At 45.9% G+C, this 19,995-nt stretch overlaps 2 protein-coding genes across 10 annotated transcripts; one reads left to right on the plus strand and one right to left on the minus strand.

The window, feature by feature from the left end:
* Positions 1 to 70: 70 nt before the first annotated feature.
* Positions 71 to 5,525, minus strand: LOC107379641 (putative transmembrane protein 244). Of its 8 annotated transcripts, none has more exons than XM_070551200.1 (8): positions 5,414 to 5,525; positions 4,538 to 4,720; positions 4,183 to 4,268; positions 887 to 960; positions 688 to 813; positions 560 to 604; positions 428 to 487; positions 71 to 252 (listed from the first exon to the last, which is right to left on the minus strand). In XM_070551200.1, the coding sequence occupies exons 2-8, from the start codon at positions 4,568 to 4,570 to the stop codon at positions 197 to 199; spliced, it is 480 nt and encodes a 159-aa protein (XP_070407301.1). In that variant the 5' UTR covers positions 4,571 to 4,720; positions 5,414 to 5,525; the 3' UTR covers positions 71 to 196. The 8 variants fall into 8 exon arrangements, with proteins under 8 accessions (XP_070407301.1, XP_070407302.1, XP_070407303.1 ...); XM_070551201.1 differs by lacking the exon at positions 5,414 to 5,525 and adding an exon at positions 5,275 to 5,353; XM_070551202.1 differs by lacking the exon at positions 5,414 to 5,525 and adding an exon at positions 4,771 to 4,911 and having other exon boundaries at positions 4,538 to 4,670.
* On the plus strand, positions 5,444 to 18,782 carry l3mbtl1b (L3MBTL histone methyl-lysine binding protein 1b). Of its 2 annotated transcripts, none has more exons than XM_054741190.2 (22): positions 5,444 to 5,647; positions 8,741 to 8,875; positions 8,972 to 9,155; positions 9,235 to 9,409; positions 9,489 to 9,609; positions 9,697 to 9,748; positions 12,636 to 12,730; positions 12,797 to 12,901; positions 12,974 to 13,109; positions 13,182 to 13,273; positions 13,343 to 13,494; positions 13,597 to 13,673; positions 13,829 to 13,914; positions 14,005 to 14,115; positions 14,188 to 14,302; positions 14,416 to 14,515; positions 16,092 to 16,286; positions 16,422 to 16,523; positions 16,609 to 16,673; positions 16,746 to 16,918; positions 17,028 to 17,090; positions 18,474 to 18,782. In XM_054741190.2, the coding sequence occupies exons 2-22, from the start codon at positions 8,750 to 8,752 to the stop codon at positions 18,600 to 18,602; spliced, it is 2,454 nt and encodes an 817-aa protein (XP_054597165.1). In that variant the 5' UTR covers positions 5,444 to 5,647; positions 8,741 to 8,749; the 3' UTR covers positions 18,603 to 18,782. The 2 variants fall into 2 exon arrangements, with proteins under 2 accessions (XP_054597165.1, XP_015805968.3); XM_015950482.3 differs by having other exon boundaries at positions 5,619 to 5,741.
* The last annotated feature ends 1,213 nt before the right edge of the window (positions 18,783 to 19,995 follow it).

Here is a 19,995-nt window from a genome sequence, read left to right on the forward strand (position 1 = left end):
TGACATCACAAACGAGGACCTTTTGAAACGGCTTGTTTTAAGCACGTTTCCTAAAATCAAACACTCAAAAGAAAATAGATGGAGGTTTTATTCACATTTGGAGTGTTTTTAAAGGCAGTAGAGATCCACATGGCAGCACAAAAGATGAGTTTTGCATAATATGTCTTTAATATTATGTCCTTTGATTGCACAAGTCTCATTCTTGAATCACATCGTACCGTGGCTGTGACAGTACCACACCAGCTGCACGGACTGGTAAATGCACAAACATAACAAGATGTCAGTTTTGGCAACATAACACAAACTGCACCCAGCTCTGACCCATCTGAAAAGTGTCAGATTCTTGTCCACCTCTACACAAGAATAATCTATAATCAGATTATATAAACGTGCCAGTAGTAGCTGAAGGTGGCGTTGCTCTACTCACTTTGGCATGTGAAGTATGCAATCAGCTGACCGTTGCACATCATCAGAAACAAGCCGCTACCTAGAGAAAGATCATTTGAAACAAAGGCTCAGTCGTGAAAATACTGTTTAGTAGTACATGATGCTTGTTTACCTAGAGCCAGCCACCACTGCCACACCACAGGGAACTCCAACATCACTGCAACACAGCAGCAAAACATGCTGTCATACCACATTGTTGTCCTGCAGGTGTGCACATGCATAGGTTAGGTTGCTGCTCACCCAGGCTGGTGATCATTACATGGAGAAGTGTGACAGTGAGAGCATAGTCCCAAACCCGCCTCCTCACTACTGCAGCAAACAGGATGCCACTACAAAAGCAGGTGAGCTCCAAGGAGACGAGGTTGACTAAGGAAGGACGGGAACAGGTTACCTGTAGAAGCTCACGTTCAGCACCGAGGGTTGTGTTGATTTTGCTCACCCAGGTATTTGGAGTTGGACTCGGCAGGTTCAGTCTTGAAATCAAATGGAATCAGTCCGTCAAAGTGATCCAACCTACAGGAGGAAACCAGTGGATCTTGGTACACCGGCAACGGGATGCGGGTCACTAAATTTTTTCTATGTTGAAACAGCTCAATGTGTATCTTTCAGAAGAGGATTTCATTTATTAAAGGAGAACAGTAGTCCAACCCAGCATGGGCCAGTGGGAAACGGTAACCGACACCTAAACTTCATTTACCGGATAACTGGTAACCAGTCTCTCACATCGCTGTGGAGGACGTTTGTCACACTACACGATAGTTTTCATTCAATTCAATTCAAAAATACTTTATTAATCCCAGAGGGAAACTAATTGCTGTAGTAGCTCAGAATAATAATAATAATCAAGTCATCAAAGAGTTGTATATTACAATGGCTGTTGGCAGGAAGGATCTCCAGTAGCGGTCAGTGTTGCAGCCAAACTGAAGAAGCCTCTGACTGAAGACACTCTTCTGTTGTCAGACAGTCTTGTGAAGAGAATGCTCAGGGTTGTCCATCATTTTCTTGATTCTCTGGAGAATCCTTCTTTGCATTATCTCCTCCAGTGGTTCCACAGTCGTCCCCAGAACAGAACCAGCCTTTGTTATTAGGCTGTTGAGCCTTTTCAGGTCCCTGCTTCTGATGCTGCTACCCCAACAGACGATGGCTGAAGAGATTACACTCTCAACAACAGACTTGTAGAAGATCTGCAGCATCTTGCTACAGACACTGAAGGACCTAAGCGTCCTCAAGAAGTGCAGTCTGCTGTGTCCCTTCTTGTAAACGGCTTCGCTGTTCTTTCTCCAGTCCAGTCTGTTGTCCAGGTGAACTCCCACCTCCACTTCTTCTCCCATGATGGAAACAGTGTTTGACTCCACCCTGTTTCTTCTGAAGTCTAAAATCATCTCCTTTGTTTTGTTCACGTTCAAGGTCAGATGATTGTTTCCACACCATGCCACAAAGCGCTCCACCAGCTCTCTGTACTCAGCTTCCTGTCCATCTCTGATACACCCGACAACTGCAGAGTCATCTGAGTATTTCTGTAGATGACAGGTCTCTGATTTGTACTGGAAGTCTGAGGTGTGCAGGGTGAAAAGGAATGGTGAGAGTACAGTGCCCTGTGGTGCTCCAATGTTACTGATCGCCTGGTTTGATGTGCAGTTCTTCAGCCTCACAAACTGTGGTCTGTTTGTCAGGTAGTCTTTAATCCAGGCGATAGTTGAGGCCCCCACCTGTGTCTTCTGGAGTTTCTGGCAAAGTACATCAGGCTGGATTGTGTTAAATGCACTGGAGACATCAAAGAACATGACCCTCACAGTGCTGCCTGCTTTGTCCAGATGACAGTGGGTTGGTTGAAGCAGCTGGATGATGGCATCTTCAACTCCAACTCCATGGCGATAAGCAAACTGCTGCAGGTCCTGATATGTTCTAGTTTGCTTATTCAGGTGGACCAACAGGAGTCTCTCCAGGACCTTCATGATGTGGGATGTCAGGGCAACCGTCTGTAGTCGTCATTGACTGATGGGCGAGTTTTCTTTGGAACTGGAACAAGGCAGGATGTCTTCCACAGGACTGGAACCTTCTCCTGGGCCAGGCTGAGGTTGAAGAGGTGCTGCAGAATCCCACAGAGCTGCTCTGCACAGGCCTTCAGTACTCTGGGGCCGACACCATCTGGACCTGCAGCCTTGTTCCTGTTCAGTCTCTCCAGCTGCCTCTTCACCTGACTTCTAGAGACAGATAGGTGGGAGGGGGAGGTAACTGGGGCAGCAGCATCTCCTGACTTGGTTGAAGACAGATGTATAGAACCAGAAGAGTCCATGACTGCGTTAGACGACAAAGGAGCTGACGTGTGACAGGAAAATGTTGGATCAGCGGAGGATGGGATGTCTGATTGGCTGGGGACAGGCGAGGAGGATGCTGGGTTTGTTCCTGAACTGAACCTATTGAAGAACTTAGTCTGTTCATTGGCTTCAGCTACACTGGAGGGTTTTCAGCATGAAGCCAGTTTAAGGTCAAAGGTCAGACAGGGTTACAGCATTTAAAACAGGTGGTTTAGGGTCTGAAGCAGCAACGCAGCTCCAGACCATCACACTACTGCCACCATGAGTTCCACAGAACATTTCCTAAAAGTCTTTGGGTTCATCGAGGGGTTTGTGTTGGTCAGATAGTGAGACGGTCATTTGTATTTTTGGTCTGCAAAGGTTTTAGCCTTAGAAAGGAGTAACTGCACCCCCCCCCACCCCCCATGGCTGGAGGGTTGCAGATTTTTGCGTCCTTGGACACTTAACCCCCCCATCCCCGCTGGAGGTGGTCGAAGGGACCGGTGGCGCCTGTGTTTGGCAGCCTCACTTCCATCAGCGCGCCCCAGGGCGGCTGTAGCTATATTGTAGCTCATCACCACCAACTGTGAATGTGTGTGCGACTGACTGGTGGTGTTGTAAAGCACCTCGGGGAGGCACAGGACTCTAGAAGGCACTATATAAACACAAGGCCTTAGCCATTCACAACCAGGTGAGTCCTGCAGTGTTTTAGATGTCATTCTGGGTTCTCGTGTACGCAATAGGGATGCAGCGATACCCCGTTTTTCCAAACCGATACGATACCGATACTTGGATCTGAGTACTCGCCGATACCAATACTTCTACCACAAAAAAAAATGCAATGATTTGGAGTACAGATTTTATTTTCTGCTCTGCTTTCGACAGGAAAAGACTGTGAGGTAGATAAAAAGTAAAAGATATGAATAGAAATCATCACAAAACTAAAATATTAGGTGAACAGAAATGACAAGTTACAGCGAAGCCATTTTCAAGCAACTGCATTGGTATCGGTTAACTTTAACCAATACTGGAATCGGTATCGGCATCAGTGCATCTATAGTACCCAATTTTCTAAAGAACAGGGCATGATGCGTTACTTTTTGGGATCTCTTAGCCAGTTCCATGCTGTATCTGAGTGATTTCTTAATTCTACAGCTCTGGTAGTGATCAGGCCTGGGTGGACCTAGTGAAACTCACCTCAGCTCGAGGGTAAATGCAGTTGATTCATGATTTAACTGGTCCTTTTTTACATAGGGCCAGGCTGGTTCCTTCCCCTAAAAATCACCATTTTTATTTACTCGGGTTGTCTTTGTTTCTGGTATTAAAGTGTATTTATTACTGATCAGAAACATTTGAACTGTAAATAATCACTAGAAGCCTTAGCCGTCTCTCAGACGGGTGTTATGGGCTTGGGTTGGTGTGTTTTGGGGGGGCTCACCTGAAGGCACCGAAGCAAACGCTCCCAATCATGTAGAAAAGAGAGTAAAAGATGAGGAGACACAGCAGCAGGTTGAGCAGAACGGTCTGCAAAGCGACAGAGACGGTCTTTGTTTACAGGATCCCACCTGTCACATCCTCAGCTAACACCTGAAGCTACCAGGCAGACTGACTGACCAGCTGCTGGGCGGTAAAACATAAAATAATCCGAATATACAGAACACAAAGCTGCTGATGAATCGTAACACCCCCCCCCCCCCCCCCTGTCGGATCTAGACAAGATCACGGATTAGAGACGCTTTAAAAGATCCTTTCTCCTAAATCACAACCTGTCGTGATGAACTTCATCCTCTTACCTTTGAATCGACCGCTTTGCCTTTGAATGCCATCTCATGGTTTGCATTTGCGGTTGTTATGTTTTGCAGAATAATGCAGATTGCAGCTCAACTCCCCGTTAATCCCGCAGGAACTATGGGCTCCTACTGCCATCTAGCGGCCAAAACCCAGAAAGCAGCCGAGATGAACTCGTTTCACCTGGTCTTTGTGGACAGGAAAATAAAAACGCTCGTGAATCATTAGATGAAGTTACCGTGGTTGTTTTTAGGGATTTTTGGGGGAGCTGTGTGTTTTGCGATGACCGCCGGGAGAAAGCCGCCCAGCGTGGGAGGGATCCTGGTCAGCTGCTTCGGATGTTACAGAATAAACCACGACACACATAACAGCCTCACAGTGAACACAGTCAACACGTTAAAGACACAAATCGGCACCACCCGCATCTAAAAGACCACCCGAATTCACGCGACGCTTTAAATATGACACCATAATCCAAAATACGGGTCATCAATGCGCGAAATTCGCGGCCAAAAACTTAAAAATGCGTCAAATCGGATAGGATTTTGTTTCCTGGACGTGGCTGACACCGTTCACGCAACTATCGGTGAGCGACACCCGACTCAGATTTCTCCATTTGTCTCGTTTAGGTTAAAATAATACTTTGGTTTTTTTTCTCCTCCTCAGACATTCATGCCCGTTTTAACGGAAAGCGCGATTTGTGAAGGTAAAAAATAAAAATGCGATCGGCTGACATCAATACCAGCTGAAGCCGGAGATGGACGCAACCGGTCCCGAGAACCTCCGCTGTTCACGGAGCCACTGCGGTCCCTGCGCTCCATCGATACACACTTCTAGTCTGACGGGGGAGGAGGGGGGACGGAGGGTGGGGGAGAGCATACTTTACAAGCTGTTTGGGGGCAAAGGCGAAACACGAGTCCAAGTGCACCGAGTTCCGTCCGTTAAATCGCCTCTGAACCGACTTTCAGGCTTGTTGTGAGCCCGCGCGAGCCCGCTACCGACCACCGACCGCGAACTGAACTTTTTCGAGAACCAAACTTGTCAGGCAGCGCATCTTGCGCGCATGCGCACCATTCTTCTATCCAGCTCTAAATAAGAGTTAAAACAGAAACGAGGTGAGTTCCACAATTTTTAAAGAAAATGTCCGTTAATGTTGGTTTGTTTTCGTCATCATTGGAAGATATTGAAAATCCGGTTTTTGGAGTGCTAGTAAGTGTTTGTTTCTCTCGTTATTTTAACCCTGATTGAGAACGGCAAGAATAAATCGTTTTTTTAAGTTTCTATTGGAGAAATTTATTAAGGAACAACGTTAAAGCTCGTAACAGTCGCGCGGTGTTGTTGTTTGAGAGTGTGTGATATTTTGTGAATTATCTGCGTTTTCAAAATGCGTTTTCCTTTTGTTATTAACCGGTAAACTTATTTATTACAGATTGTCCTTAGCAGGCTGCATCCAGTCACAATGCTAGGGCTAGCTGGGTAGCAGTCCTCCGTTCATTTGTACGGTGAGGTGTTTTGCCGAAAAAAACACCCATGCCGTGAAATGCACCCTTATCAGAAGGACGCGGTTTTTTAGAGCAATAGTTTTCACCAATATAGCAGACTGTTAATGAATATTGATAACCACGAGTTCCCTTTTCACTTTCAGATTTTACTCTAATTTATAGTTGAAAGAAGTCCCGTGAAATGCGTTTTTTGTGTCGGGGGTACCTTTTTCCACACTACACCGGTGCTAGCTAATGGTTAGCTTTACGTAGCAACCTGGGCTGACATTCCGTGACAAGGGGAAAGTGAAGAAAAATGACCAGAGTGACTGAAAACACTTATCTAAAAAATTACACAGCAAGCATTTGCTTTTGTTCGAGCCGTAGCGACGTTGCACGGTTTGTTTAAATTTATAACTTTAGTAATTAACATAGTTTAAACGTGTTGGTGGCCTCTTCTTAGGCTCCGCCATTTTGTTTAAGGCGAATGCTAATCATGGGCGCTCATACACACTATTTATGGCTAGAATAAAACAATGGTGCAAATACAAAGTAAAACTCGCCCAAGACCCAGCAGCTCTGACTGTAGTGTAGTTTGCACATGCTTGGGATCACTGTACGAGCAGCAAACGTGACCTTAATTCAGTGTTGAAAATGCGTCAAGACTAAAACGTTTTCTCGAAATAATTTAGGCTTCTAAACGCTCACAAGTTTGGGCGGTTAATGAAGAAAAGTATGTTCTTCGTAAAACTGATGCACAAACAACCCTCTCATGTACTCGTAACCATACAAACGGTGGTTTTTAGGAGATACCGTTAAAACATGGAAAATATGAACTTCTGTGGTTAACTTAAAGTTGAGACACATTTAATCCTGTTTGTCAGTGGCACTGATCGATGTTTACCCCAACAAACTCGTTTGTTCGTGTATTTGTCCGTTATCTGGCCGGCAAAACAATATTATTATTGACTGTTTTGTCTGAAATCGAAGTGCACGGTGTTCCCTGCAACTCGACACACCATCGCCCCCTGGCGGTGATGCTGCGTAGCGCTGTTTACAAGTGCAGGCAGACTGCGCCTTCTCTTATGTAGGGTAGGCAGATCCTTGTGCATTCACACGATACGCGTTAGACAATTAAACGTTACAACTATTAGGATAAACCCTGTTAAATGCAAAATGTGAAAAATCACTCTTATTTATCAATTTGCTTCAAATTAATATTTTTTCTTGAAAATTCCAGAAAGTGGGATGAAAAATGTTTCTGGAAAGTATCTTTGTGCGGTTTTTTTTCTTCGATTTTGGCCACTAGATAAATCCATTTTACTTATGAATCATGCAGGTTCAAAAAGTAGCCTAAAGTCAAAGGATGAACCAGTGTTAACAAATCTGGAATCTTAATCTGGATCTTACTCTGTTACCACCAAAGACACAATTTCCTTCCATGTATTAAAAAAGACTAAAGAAAACACAATTTGACAATTAAAAATGTATTATAGCTATATTTTGGGATGATATCACTATCACTGTTATGGCTGATAACCAATATTTGCCTCTATAATACACACACACACACACACTGACATTAAATCTTCTGCACTAAGCAACTTTTGTATAGACTGAAAATAATGCATGCTGAAGATATATATATATATATATATATATATATATATATATATATATATATATATATATATACATACACATATATATATACACACACACACATACACGCTGACATTAAAGAGCAAGTCACCCCCTACCAGAGTATTACTGCACTCCCACTTCCTGTTTGAAAAATGTAACAAATGCTGTTGCCTAGCAGACTGAGAGGGCGGAGTCGCTAACAAATACACACACACAGGCTCACAACGACATTGTGACATCATATGGTACCAGCTAACGTTCTAGGGTATCTCTTAGCCAATAGCGATGGCAGATTTAAATTCAAATGCAGTGCAGAGTTTTTACCTGACAACGGCACAACACTGACAGTTTTAGGCAGAATATTTAAATTTTTACTAAAATGCACTAAAGTGCAAAACTATTGACTACACGTGTCTGCAGCACGATTAGACATGCATTTATATAGTTTATCAGGAAAAAAGGTTGACTGGGGGTGACTTGCTCTTTAAAACTTCTGAAATAAGCACATTTTGTATAGACTGAAAATGACGCACGCTGAATTTTTGAAAGGTTTGATTCATTTCTATAAAGTGCAGTTTGCAGTGTTATTATACACACACCCCACACATTTACACTTCTGGGATGGTTACCATCACTGTCACGACTAAACTACACATCATCACCCCCTTACCCTCTGAAACAGATACACAAATGGAAATAAGACTAAAAAAATATCAGTTGTTAATATCGGCCCAGTTTTACTTATCGGAACGATACCGATGTTTTAAAAAAGGACTAACATAGGCCAATACCGATGTTGATGCAGATACATTGTGCATCCCTAACTACAGCACCTATAAGAGATTCCTATTAGTGGTAAAATATCAGGTCTTTATTGGATTTTCTCCCTATTTTTAACTTTTACACCTAAAACCTCTTCACCTGTTTACTTTCTACATTTTATATCACGCTCTGTTAGGGTTAGGAATACATTTAAAGGACAGGAAGCATGGGGAAAAACTGACCAAGACCTCTATCAGTGCTTGGGTGAAAACCCCATCAGAAGCGCTGTTATGAAGAACATTTGATGTGTTTGTGTTTCAGGTTAGCTATATGAGCAAAGTGGGAATGACTGACACTCCACCCAGCGATGGACCCTCCCAGGGACCTGAGTTTGACATGATCGGTGCTCTGGACTGGAAGGATGGCATCGCTACACTCCCAGGCAGCGACATAAAGGTAGCATGTCTGTTTTCGTGGTCTCCGTCCTCTTCCAACTCATTTAAAATAAGTTTGGAGCACGGTGTCACTCTAGTTACCTGTCCCCTTTCTCAGTTCCGTATGACAGAGTTTGGGATTCTTGAGATCGTAACAGACCTGGAGGTTAAAGGTCAGGGGGTTGCGTCTAACTGCGAGACCTTGAAGCCGGTTTCGTCTCACACCCCCACCCCTCCACCGGAGGGCCAGTCACAGGCGGGTGCAGCCAGTCAGAGTAAGCCAGGATCATCTCAAGTCAAAGGTCCGACTTTTACCTTTTTATCAACTCCTTTTTATTTAGCCTTGAGTTTTAGTTTTTAATGTGTTTTTATTTTTTTTAGAGGGACCAGGCGTTAGGGTGGAGGTTGGTCCCAGTGTCGGAGTGGGTTCCGCTGCAGACACGGGTCCAAACGGAGAACCGTCAAGCTGTCGCTCCTGCGGTGGACATGTCCACAGGGATGCTTTACTGCAAGGCAAATTCTGCAGCTCTGCTTGTGCTCTGCCGTCCAGCGGCAGGTAAAACAACAAGCGACGCTCGCCGCCCGCTTCTAATGCTGCCCGTCGGATGGTTTTCAGTCTCTGCTTTATTCTAAAGGTCATCTCCAGCAGAAGCGCGGGACAGCCAGGCGGTGGAAGGACTTGGAAAGCGTGTGCGCAGAAAGAGGAAGATCTACTTGGATTCTGGCGACGAAGAGGAGGACCAGGAGGAGCCGGAGGTGAGCAGAACGCTGTGTTTGGGCTGTAGGTCTGCAGGTGTGTGACCCAACAGTACATCTGGTGTTTATAACAAGTCTGTTTTACAGGAAAAAGCCAAGACCACCAAAGGCAGGAGAGGAGTGAAAATAACCAAGCCCGGTAGGTTAGACTAAGAGAGGAGCGACGGAGACGTGTCGGTAACCGTTTTAATGTCTGATGATGACTAATTTATAGAAAACAGTTAAGTTTTATATTCCTGTTTGTGTCCTAAACAGGAACCTCTGCCTGTTTCACTGTTTCTGGTTTTAGGTGCTTATAAAATATCAGGTTGTGACAAAAACTGTTCCTCTCTAGACTAGGGTCGTCACGGTGTGAAAATCTAACCTCACGGTTATTGTGACCAAAATTATCACGGTTCAGAATCAGAATCAGAATCAGAAAAGGTTTATTGCCATTGTCAGTGAACAAACGATTCACAAACTAGGAACTTGCTTCGGTACTAACGTGCTACATATAACATGAATAATATAATTAAAAAATAGAATAAAATATAATAAACTAGCATAAAACTTTGCTATAAAAAATGGCAGGTAAAGGTAACATGGCCGATAACGTGACGTTGTGTCGAGTACCGAAGACGAGCATGGTTGTGTGTTTCTAAGCTATTCACAAGTCTAACGGCAGATGGAAAGAAGCTGTTCTTATGGCGGGAGGTTCTGGTCCGGATGGGCCGTAACCTCCTGCCTGAGGGAAGCGGCTCAAAAAGTCTGTGACCCGGGTGAGAAGGGTCAGCTGCTATCCGACCTGCTCGTCCCCGAGTTCTGGAGACGTACAGGTCCTGGAGAGATGGAAGGCTGCAGCCAATCACCTTCTCAGCAGAGCGCACAATGCGCTGCAGTCTATTTTTATCCCTAACTGTGGCTCCAGCGTACCACACAGCGATGGAGGAGGTGAGGATGGACTCAATGATGGCCGTGTAAAACTGCACCATCATCTGGGCCGGCAGCTTGGCCTTTTTCAACTGCCGCAGAAAGTACATCCTCTGCTGGGCCTTTTTGATCAGGGAGCTGATGGATGGCTCCCACCTAAGGTCCTGTGTGATGGTGGTTCCGAGGAAGCGGAAGGAGTCCACAGTGGTGACGGGGGAGTCCGTCAGGACGAGGGGGAGAGATGGGGCTGTGACTTTCCTGAAGTCCACAATCATCTCCACTATCTTCTGAGCATTGAGCTCCAGGCTGTTGCTGCTGCACCAGTACACCAGCCGTTCCACCTCCCTCCTGTAGGCGGACTCATCACCGTCAGAGATGAGCCCGATGAGGGTGGTGTCATCCGCAAACTTGATCAGTTTAACGGAGTCATGGCTCGAGGTGCAGCAGTTTGTGTACAGGGAGAAGAGCAGAGGAGACAGTACACAGCCCTGTGGAGATCCTGTGCTGATTGTCTGAATGGTGGAAACATTCTTCCCCAGCCGCACGCACTGCCTTGGGTCCGTCAGGAAGTCAGTGATCCACCTGCAGGTGGAGTTGGGTACGTTGAGCATGGAGAGCTTGTCCTGGAGCAGAGCAGGAGGATGATGTTGAACGCAGAGCTGAAGTCCACAAACAGGATCCTAGCGTAGGTGCCCGGGGAGTCCAGGTGCTGCAGGATGAAGTGGAGGGCCAGGTTGATGGCGTCGTCTACAGACCTGTTGGCTCTGTATGCGAACTGCAGAGGGTCCAGGAGGGGGGAGGTGAAGGACTTGAGATGAGGGAGGACCAGGCGCTCAAAAGACTTCATGACTACAGACGTCAGCGCCACAGGCCTGTAATCATTCAGTTCAGTGACATGGGGTTTCTTAGGGACAGGAACAATGGTGGACAGGGTGGTTGTCGGTATTATCGCGGTATTTTTTTTTAAACGTGTTACATTTTCAGACAATTAAATAAACCCTGTATGTCAGGAAAATATTGTCCTCAGTTTGTGTCTAAATTTTGCCTAAAATGTGTTATTTTGTAATTATGTTGTTTATTTGTTTACATTTTTCCCCTTTAGTCTTTAAAATACCAATATTTGCCCATAACTTCTTATTTTATGTCTGTTTGATGTCATCATTTAAAAGTATTAGATCAGATGATACTCAGTACTCAAGTAGCCTTCTAATCAGATACTTTTGTACCCTTACTTGAGTAATAAACCCTATATCAGGTAAATGTTGTCCTCGGTTTGTGTCCTTCCAGTGAGCTTTGCAGATGTGGGAAAATGTCATCAGGCAGTAATCGTTGTTAAATTCATAATTATTCTCGGAGAGAGACCAACTCTTATCTGCCCCTGGGAGCCCCGTAATGCATAGCGTCATTTCAACATGGCGGTGTCCGCGACACGGTTTATATGCAGGTAGCGGCGCTGCGGCTGCTTTATATAGCGACTCGTTGCATTCTCCCTCAACCCAAATCCTCGGATCACGCATTTTAGCTAAAGCGCTAACGTTAGCTTGCCTTGCGTTGACTGTAGAGTTGTGGGTGATGGTCACGCAGATGTGTCATGAGATTTGAAGCGTTGATGCCTTACACAGACACTTTTTCTGCTCGTGCTGCAAACAGGATAGCCGTCTTCTATCAGCTGTCCCTCGACATTCTTCAAATATCCAAAACGTGCCCGTACTTCCCACTTTGTCTTCTTTGAGGGATAATAAATGTCCTGAGCGCTGCCGTCTCCTCCTTTGACCATTATTTCAGCTTTAGCTTCAAGAAAGTTTTGGTTGTAAACAACAAAGTGCGCATGTGCCGCCGGCAACTTCAGCAGATGATACGGTGGCTGGTAAGGGTCACCGCGCCTACACCGCAGCCACGCTAATCCACCGAGATAATATAGTTTTTTAAAACAAGACGGTTATTATTATTGTCAACTTTTTTACCGGGGTTTACCGCTACACCGGTTACCGTGACAACCCTACTCTAAAAGCTGGAAAAATGACCGTTGGAATCACCTGATTTATTCCGTGAACATTCTTAGACGTGTGTGCGTTTCCTGTAACTGTTTTCATGCATTTGGTGCATCCTCCTCTCAGTAACGGCGCCTCTCAGTAAGAAGCGGGCCTGGAGCTGGCCGGCCTACCTGGAAGAAGAGAGAGCCGTCGCTGCTCCCGTCAAACTCTTCAAAGAGGTACGAACTGATCCTAGTCTTTAAAATGGCGGTTTGCTGTATCTGAACCTCTGCGTGCTCCTGCAGCACCAGTCCTTTCCTCAGAGCAGGAACAGTTTTAAGGTCGGGATGAAGCTGGAGGGACTGGACCCGTCCCACCCGTCTCTGTTCTGTGTGCTCACGGTGGCAGAGGTATGAGAGCCGCTGATGTCGGTTTACACCGAGGAGTCTCGCATCCGTGAACGTTGTCCTCTTGCCTCGTAGATCCAAGGCTACAGAGTCAGGCTCCACTTCGACGGCTATCCCGAGTGCTACGACTTTTGGGCCAACGCTGACTCGTGGGACCTGAAACCTGCGGGGTGGTGTGAGAAGAACGGGCACAAGTTATTGTTACCTAAAGGTGGGCGTGAGCAGGTCGTTTATGGATACGCGGCTCTGATGGAGTGGCTGAGCGTGACTTTGTGTCCTCTAGGCTGTAAGGATGGAGAGTTTAACTGGAGCATGTACGTGAAGAACTGCAGAGGTCAGCTGGCTCCAAAGCACCTTTTTAAGAGCCTGAACACGGTAAGGACCGAGCACGCGGCTGCTCTGCCTTCCTCAGAGCTCTGTGGCTAAGTGTCTTCGTTTCTTTAGTCTGTGACTCCGTCTGGATTCAGAGCTGGGATGAAGCTGGAGGCAGCTGACAGGAAGAACCCTTCGATGATCTGCGTGGCCACGATAGCCGCTGTTGTCGACAACCGCTTGCTGATTCATTTTGACAACTGGGACGACACGCACGACTACTGGTAAGAACCTGCTGTAAAGAGTCCAAGAAGACGCCGATGCAAGCTTTAAACGGAGGTGTTTTAAACGTGCTTGTGTCGAACCTGTCTGGCGGTCCTGTGAAGGTGTGACGCCAGCAGCCCTTACATCCATCCTGTCGGCTACTGCGAGGAAGCTGGGCTGACTTTGACAACTCCACCCGGTAAACACGACACGCTTTATAAAAAAACACCAAGTAGCTTCTGAAAACATCCAGACGTGTTAGGTGATCAGATCACTACAGACCAGCAGTTTGAACCCGTGTGCTAGCCTGCATCATATCCTCCTTGCAGAGCTTCATTTGTTTACTTGTTGCAGAACAAAAAGATCCCAAAAGTTTCTCCTGGGAGAAATATCTGGAGGAAACGGGGACTCAGGCAGCTCCGGCACGAGCTTTCAAGCCGGTAAGACTCAAGCAGCCTCTGGTACTGGTGCCCACCCAGCTTTATTCATCACCGTTTTCCTTTAACACGTTTGCGTTGCTGTGTCTCCAGCGGCCTCCACATGGATTCCAGATCGGGATGAAGGTAGAAGCTGTTGATCGGAGGAACCCCATGCTGATCCGTGTTACCACCATATTGGACACCGAAGACCATCGGCTGAAGGTGCCCGGGCCGGTGGCCTCCCCTCACACAGCCAAGAACCCGTGTTAACGTTCTAGTTTCCATCCTCCGTAGGTTCACTTTGATGGCTGGAGTTCTGAGTACGACTACTGGGTCGAGACCGACTGTCCAGACCTGCACCCGGTCGGGTGGTGTCAGAAAACCGGACATCCTCTGCAGTACCCTAACAGTGAGACAGGCCTTTTAACTCTGTCTGTCCTGCAGGTTGTGGGACTAGAGTGTGTTTACAGTGTGTGTGTGTGTGTGTGTGTGTGTGTGTGTGTGTGTGTGTGTGTGTTTCAGGCACCAGTGAGACTTTGGCTGCCCCGGGACAAGGATGTCCCACCCCAGGTTGCAACGGGGTTGGACACATCAGAGGACCTCGCTATGGGACACACTACACGTTAGTATCCTGTACTTTCCAGTCCCACCAGTAATACTGTTACTGTAGTACTTATTTGACTTCCTAACATTTATTCAGTCTCCAAAACTTCAAAGAAAAAAGTTGAGTTTGATTTTCAGTTGTAGCAAATGTCACATTTATTTTTTAATCTAATCCGCTTTTGTCCTTTTCACCTCGGTTTCTTTAAATAGAACATTTCTATAAATGTTTAAGTTAATTATCTAAACTTTCCGTCACTTCTCCTTGTTGCAGAGCTCTTTTGAGATCAATCAAGGCGACGGTTCTGTTTTATTGTGGCTAGGGTTGTCACGGTAACCGGTGTAGCGGTAAACCCCGGTAAAAAAGTTGACAATAATAATAAGCGTCTTGTTTTTAAAAAACTATATTATCTCGGTGGGTTATTGTGGCTGCGGTGTAGGCGCGGTGACCCTTACCAGCCACCGTATCATCTGCTGAAGTTGCCGGCGGCACATGCGCACTTTGTTGTTTACAACCAAAAGTTTCTTGAAGCTAAAGCTGAAATAATGGCCAAAGGAGGAGACGGCAGCGCTCAGGAGGACATTTATTATCCCTCAAAGAAGACAAAGTGGGAAGTACGGGCATCTTTTAGATATGTGAAGAATGCCGAGGGACAGCTGATAGAAGACGGCTATCCTGTTTGCAGCACGTGCAGAAAAAGTGTCTGTGAAAGGCAGCAACGCTTCAAATCTCATGACACATCTGCGTGACCATCACCCACAACTCTACAGTCAACGCAAGGCAAGCTAACGTTAGCGTTTTAGCTAAAATGCGTGATCCGAGGATTTGGGTTGAGGGAGAATGCAACGAGTCGCTATATAAAGCAGCCGCAGCGCCGCTACCTGCATATAAACCGTGTCGCGGACACCGCCATGTTGAAATGACGCTATGCATTACGGGGCTCCCAGGGGCCGATAAGAGTTGGTCTCTCTCCGAGAATAATTATGAATTTAACAACGATTACTGCCTGATGACATTTTCCCACATCTGCAAAGCTCACTGGAAGGACACAAACCGAGGACGATATTTTCCTGATATAGGGTTTATTACTCAAGTAAGGGTAAAAAAGTATCTGATTAGAAGGCTACTTGAGTACTGAGTATCATCTGATCTAATATTTTTAAATGATGACATCAAACAGACAAAAAATAAGAAGTTATGGGCAAATATTGGTATTTTAAAGACTAAAGGGGAAAAATGTAAACAAATAAACAACATAATTACAAAATAACACATTTTAGGCTAAATTTAGACACAAACTGAGGACAATATTTCCTGATATACAGGGTTTATTTAATTGTGTGAAAATGTTACACGTTTAAAAAATACCGCAATAATACCGAAAACCGTGATAATTTTGGTCACGATAACCGCGAGGTTAAACGTTCACACCGTGACAACCCTACTTGTGGCTCATTAACAGGTGTGTGTGTGTGTGTCTAGGTGATGTCTGCTTTTCCCTTCCTATTTGTCTAATTTCACATGAAACAGGCAGCAGTTCAGATTTAAAGGCATTTTTTACACCTGGCTGAGGGCTTGTGTGTGTTTCTGTGTGCAGCCAGGTGAGCTGTCCGTACTCGGACATAAACCTGAATAAGGAGGCTTTGGTTCCCGACCGACTCGGCGGAGAACGCCCTCTCACCCTCAGCGGGCCTCAGCCACGGGGACGGCGGCCCGACCCGCCCACAAACAACGTTTCTCAGTCAGCCTTGGTGCCATCGCCGCTGGAAGGAGCTGCGGACCCCCAGATCAGGTCTGCTCCTGAGCGCTGAATCCTGTCAGGAGCCTTTAAACACTTCACCGTGTTCCCCAGGGATCCAACAGCACCTGTTACATGTTGTCGTCTTTTTAAGTCTGGCACCTGAAAGGCTGCAATCTTTGTTGCTAGGAAACCGGTCTCAGGGGAAGCTGAGCTGTTGGGGTGTAACAACCAGGTGGAGCCACCAGGTGGAGCCAACGAGCCAAGCCACAATGGAACAAGGCCGAAGCGGTACCGGCGAGTCCTTCCATCAGAACTGTTGTGTCCAAAAACAAACAAACAAACAACAATCTGATTTATTTGTTGCTTCTTTCAGAATGGCTCCAGCGCCCAAATACCTAAAAATGCACTATGTGAAGGAGGAGATGAGTGACAGTAAAGGTGAGCAGCGGAGGTGTGCGGTAGGTAAAGCAGCAGAGTGAGCGTCCCACTGACTGAGCGTGTCTCCCCCAGCTTCTCCAGACAGCATCTCTCTACAGCAGGCCCTCCACGAGTCGGTGTTCTCCCCCGGCATCTCCGCCTCCCCTCCTCACAGAGTGGCTCTGTGCTGGGACAAACACTGCCAGCTGCTACCTGAGGTCCTGGGGCTGACTGCCAAGAGAGTGGCCACATGGAGCGCTGAAGAGGTCCGGCGTGCTCCTCAGTCACTCGCTCACACGAGGAGAACTCCTTCAGAGGAGAGCCAAACGTTTACGAGAACGATGGCTGACTTGTTGTTTTTTCTGTTTTTGTCAGGTGGCCGGGTTCGTCAGAGGCCTACCGGGCTGTAAAGAACACGCCGCTACTTTTAAAACCGAGGTTTGTCCCCTAGAGATCACAACACGTCCCTCGTTATCACCGGTCCTTATCGATATGAGACCAGCGGAGTGTTTTTCTGCTAAGAGGTCATTTTAAATTAAGACTGGCTTTAGTCTGAAATACGGCAACACAAAAGTGCGAAATTTGGCTTTAAAGACCAAATTCATTAAGAAAGAATTTTTAACGACTATTTCTGATTAACGGGTCACTGAGGCTGAGCATGAAGATAGTCTCCTACACCTATCTCCTGCATCAGCTTCTGATAGAAAACAGACGGTGAAACTCTAGGATAGAAAATCCTGACAGATCTACGTCATCCTGTCACTAACATTCATGGATTCACCCATCTGGACTCACGACGGGGAAGGCTGTTGTTGGTTTAGCGTCCAGAAAACAGCAGAGAACGTCTCAGCTAGTAGAAGCTAACTGTTAGCATTAGCTACTCCACCACACAGCAGAACTCCTCCAGGCTTGTGTTATTTGTGGAGATAAAACATCAACGTTGCAGAGCAAACAGTCAGTGGTAGAGTCGTGTTGCTGTTAGCCAATCAGAAGACAGATATCCAACTATCAGGAAATAAAACTCTAAATCTTGTCATCTGAAGCTCAACTCTGTTCTGGACAACTTCTAGTTCCTGAAACAGGAGCGCCAGAGTATTTTTCCCCACAGAGATCGACTCACAGAAACTAATTTGTTGAAAAAATGTGTGAACTTGGTCTTTAATGTCTGCCGGCTCCGCTGTGCATGATTTAATACAGCTCCTGCTTATGTTGGCAGGTTCTGATCAATACTTCTACAGCGCTGTGCAAAAGTTTTAGGTCATCCAACCATTTCTTTACATTTAGCCTCCAGCAACCAGACTTCCTTACAGTCGTTTAGAGTCGCCTTGGTCATTCGCTGGTGTAGACTCTGGCTCAGTTCAGGCTACACGGTCACAGCGGCTGGATATTCTGAAGTGTTTCTCAGCAAAGAGCTGAGAGATGCATCACTCTTCAGTTGATCATCAAAGTGGAAATCTCTGTTGTTGCTAAAAATGTTGTTTTTGTTCTTTAAGACACTGCAGGCAACAGCGGGCCTAAAAGTTTGGTTCTTTGCTAAGTTTTCTGTTTATGGTCCTTTTTCAGGCCCAAATGGTTCAGAGGTCAGTAGCTCCTTAATGGCCTGTATCTGGTCTTCTAGAGCCCTGGAACCCCCCAAGGCGCTTTACAACACTCAGTCATTCAGCTGTTCACACACACATTCACACCCAGGACTAAAAGCCGGTGAAAAGGCAGTGTCCGATAACCTGAAGAACTCCAAATGAAAATATCTTTAAAAGTAACAGAAATAAATGAGTAGGTTTGTTTTTAAATGAAATAAAAAAACGACTGATTTTTCTTCAGCAAATTGATGGCGAGGCCTTCCTTCTGCTCACCCAAGCAGACATCGTAAAGATCCTGTCAATCAAACTAGGACCTGCTCTGAAGATCTACAACTCCATCCTCATGCTGAAGAACGCGGACGAGGAGTAAAACCTGGACTCGGAAGAGGAATCTCCTCCTCTCAGGTCCCTCGGGTCTGTAGAGGCCTCCGCTCAACTTTAGGACCTTTTGAGTCCCACTACTCCTTCCTCCATGATGGACGCCACTACTAAATCTGAGGAAGAGTCTTTCATCAAAACATGAAGGTTTATGTTTGTTTTCTTAATCATAAAAATGTACGGCACCTTCAAGGCTAATTAAAAATGTACAGAGTATGAATGAAGTGGTGCTTGAGCTCTGAGCTGATGGAACAAGTGGAACCATCTAGCTGGAGTTGGACATTTATTTGTTTTTATAAAGCTGCAAAATACAATCCTGAGGTGGTGAGAAGCTGTTAAATGTGAAATCCGGCGCGGCCGACGCACGGCGAAGTTCAGCTGTGGCGTAGACGGGGAGAGGCGACTGCTCGACAGGCTCGAAGAGCACGAGGTTAAACCCAGAGTGACGCTCCGACTCGAGGCGGATGCTAAACGTGTGTGTGTGTGTGTGTGTGGTGCGTGTGTGTGTGTGGTGCATCTCTGGTCTGAGGGTTTTGGTGTGGCGAGCTGGGCCAAGGGCTAACGGGGAACCGTCTCCTCAGAGGGAGAACGAACGAGCCGGCTCTTTTTGTTACGACCAACCAATATGAATGTTAAACAACGTGAAGTTGTTTAGTTACAAACCACCTGTCCTTGGTTTAAATAAGTGTAAATAATATACAGCTACAAGAGTACTATTGCTTAGTTATACACACTAGTGTGTGTACAGGAAGGATGCTGACGCAGAATTGAGTCATTCTAATTGGGAGGGACACCTGGTTTGTGTTTTTTTGTAAATATTGTGTGTTTTGCTGCAAGTCCAGATGTGTACATCGGTAACTGTTCAAAAGCAGACAGCTTTATTTATGTTTTGTAAATTATGGGGTAATGGTCGGCCTCCGAGGTACCTGTTTGAGAGACGGAGTGAAAATAAATGAGATGCACACTTCTTCCTGTCCTCATGCAACGTGTAAGCAGTCTATTATTCTTTATTGTGGCGCTAGTTTCCACATCACATCTGCTTTTTGTTACGAGCTCCTCCTGTTGAAGGAAATCAGCTGATAAAAGTGGATTTGGTTAAACTTCACCAGTTAAATCAGCTCACTAAAATGCACCAGAAGCCATGCTGCAAAACTTTCTTTTTCTTTCCTAACGATTATAAATGTGGCTCAAAGTCTCATGAAATTGTCTCCGTGCAGCACTTAGGGTCAGTTTCCCCTCAAACCCGGAACTGCTGCACGTCGCCCACATGCAAACCCGTCTTCAGCCTGTGTGAGCCTCATCAGACCCGTGTGCAGCGAGATCATGGGTAAAACGTTAAAGTTCACTAACGGTGACTGTGCTTGTGGCACTTGTATTGGTGCAAC

Source organism: Nothobranchius furzeri, chromosome 5, assembly GCF_043380555.1.
Source record: "Nothobranchius furzeri strain GRZ-AD chromosome 5, NfurGRZ-RIMD1, whole genome shotgun sequence".
NCBI lineage: Eukaryota > Metazoa > Chordata > Actinopteri > Cyprinodontiformes > Nothobranchiidae > Nothobranchius > Nothobranchius furzeri.

Excerpts from the sequence above, each read along its gene's own strand:
- l3mbtl1b (XM_015950482.3), top strand. The coding sequence starts at position 5,673 with ATGTCCGTTAATGTTGGTTTGTTTTCGTCATCATTGGAAGATATTGAA. Across the intron at positions 13,274-13,342 it reads TTTTTAAGAGCCTGAACACG|TCTGTGACTCCGTCTGGATT; the intron begins GTAAGGACCGAG and ends TCGTTTCTTTAG. Across the intron at positions 13,674-13,828 it reads GACTTTGACAACTCCACCCG|AACAAAAAGATCCCAAAAGT; the intron begins GTAAACACGACA and ends TACTTGTTGCAG.
- LOC107379641 (XM_070551200.1), bottom strand. The coding sequence starts at position 4,570 with ATGGCATTCAAAGGCAAAGCGGTCGATTCAAAG. Across the intron at positions 814-886 it reads GTCCAACTCCAAATACCTGG|TCAACCTCGTCTCCTTGGAG; the intron begins GTGAGCAAAATC and ends GTCCTTCCTTAG. Across the intron at positions 605-687 it reads TGTAATGATCACCAGCCTGG|TGATGTTGGAGTTCCCTGTG; the intron begins GTGAGCAGCAAC and ends GCTGTGTTGCAG.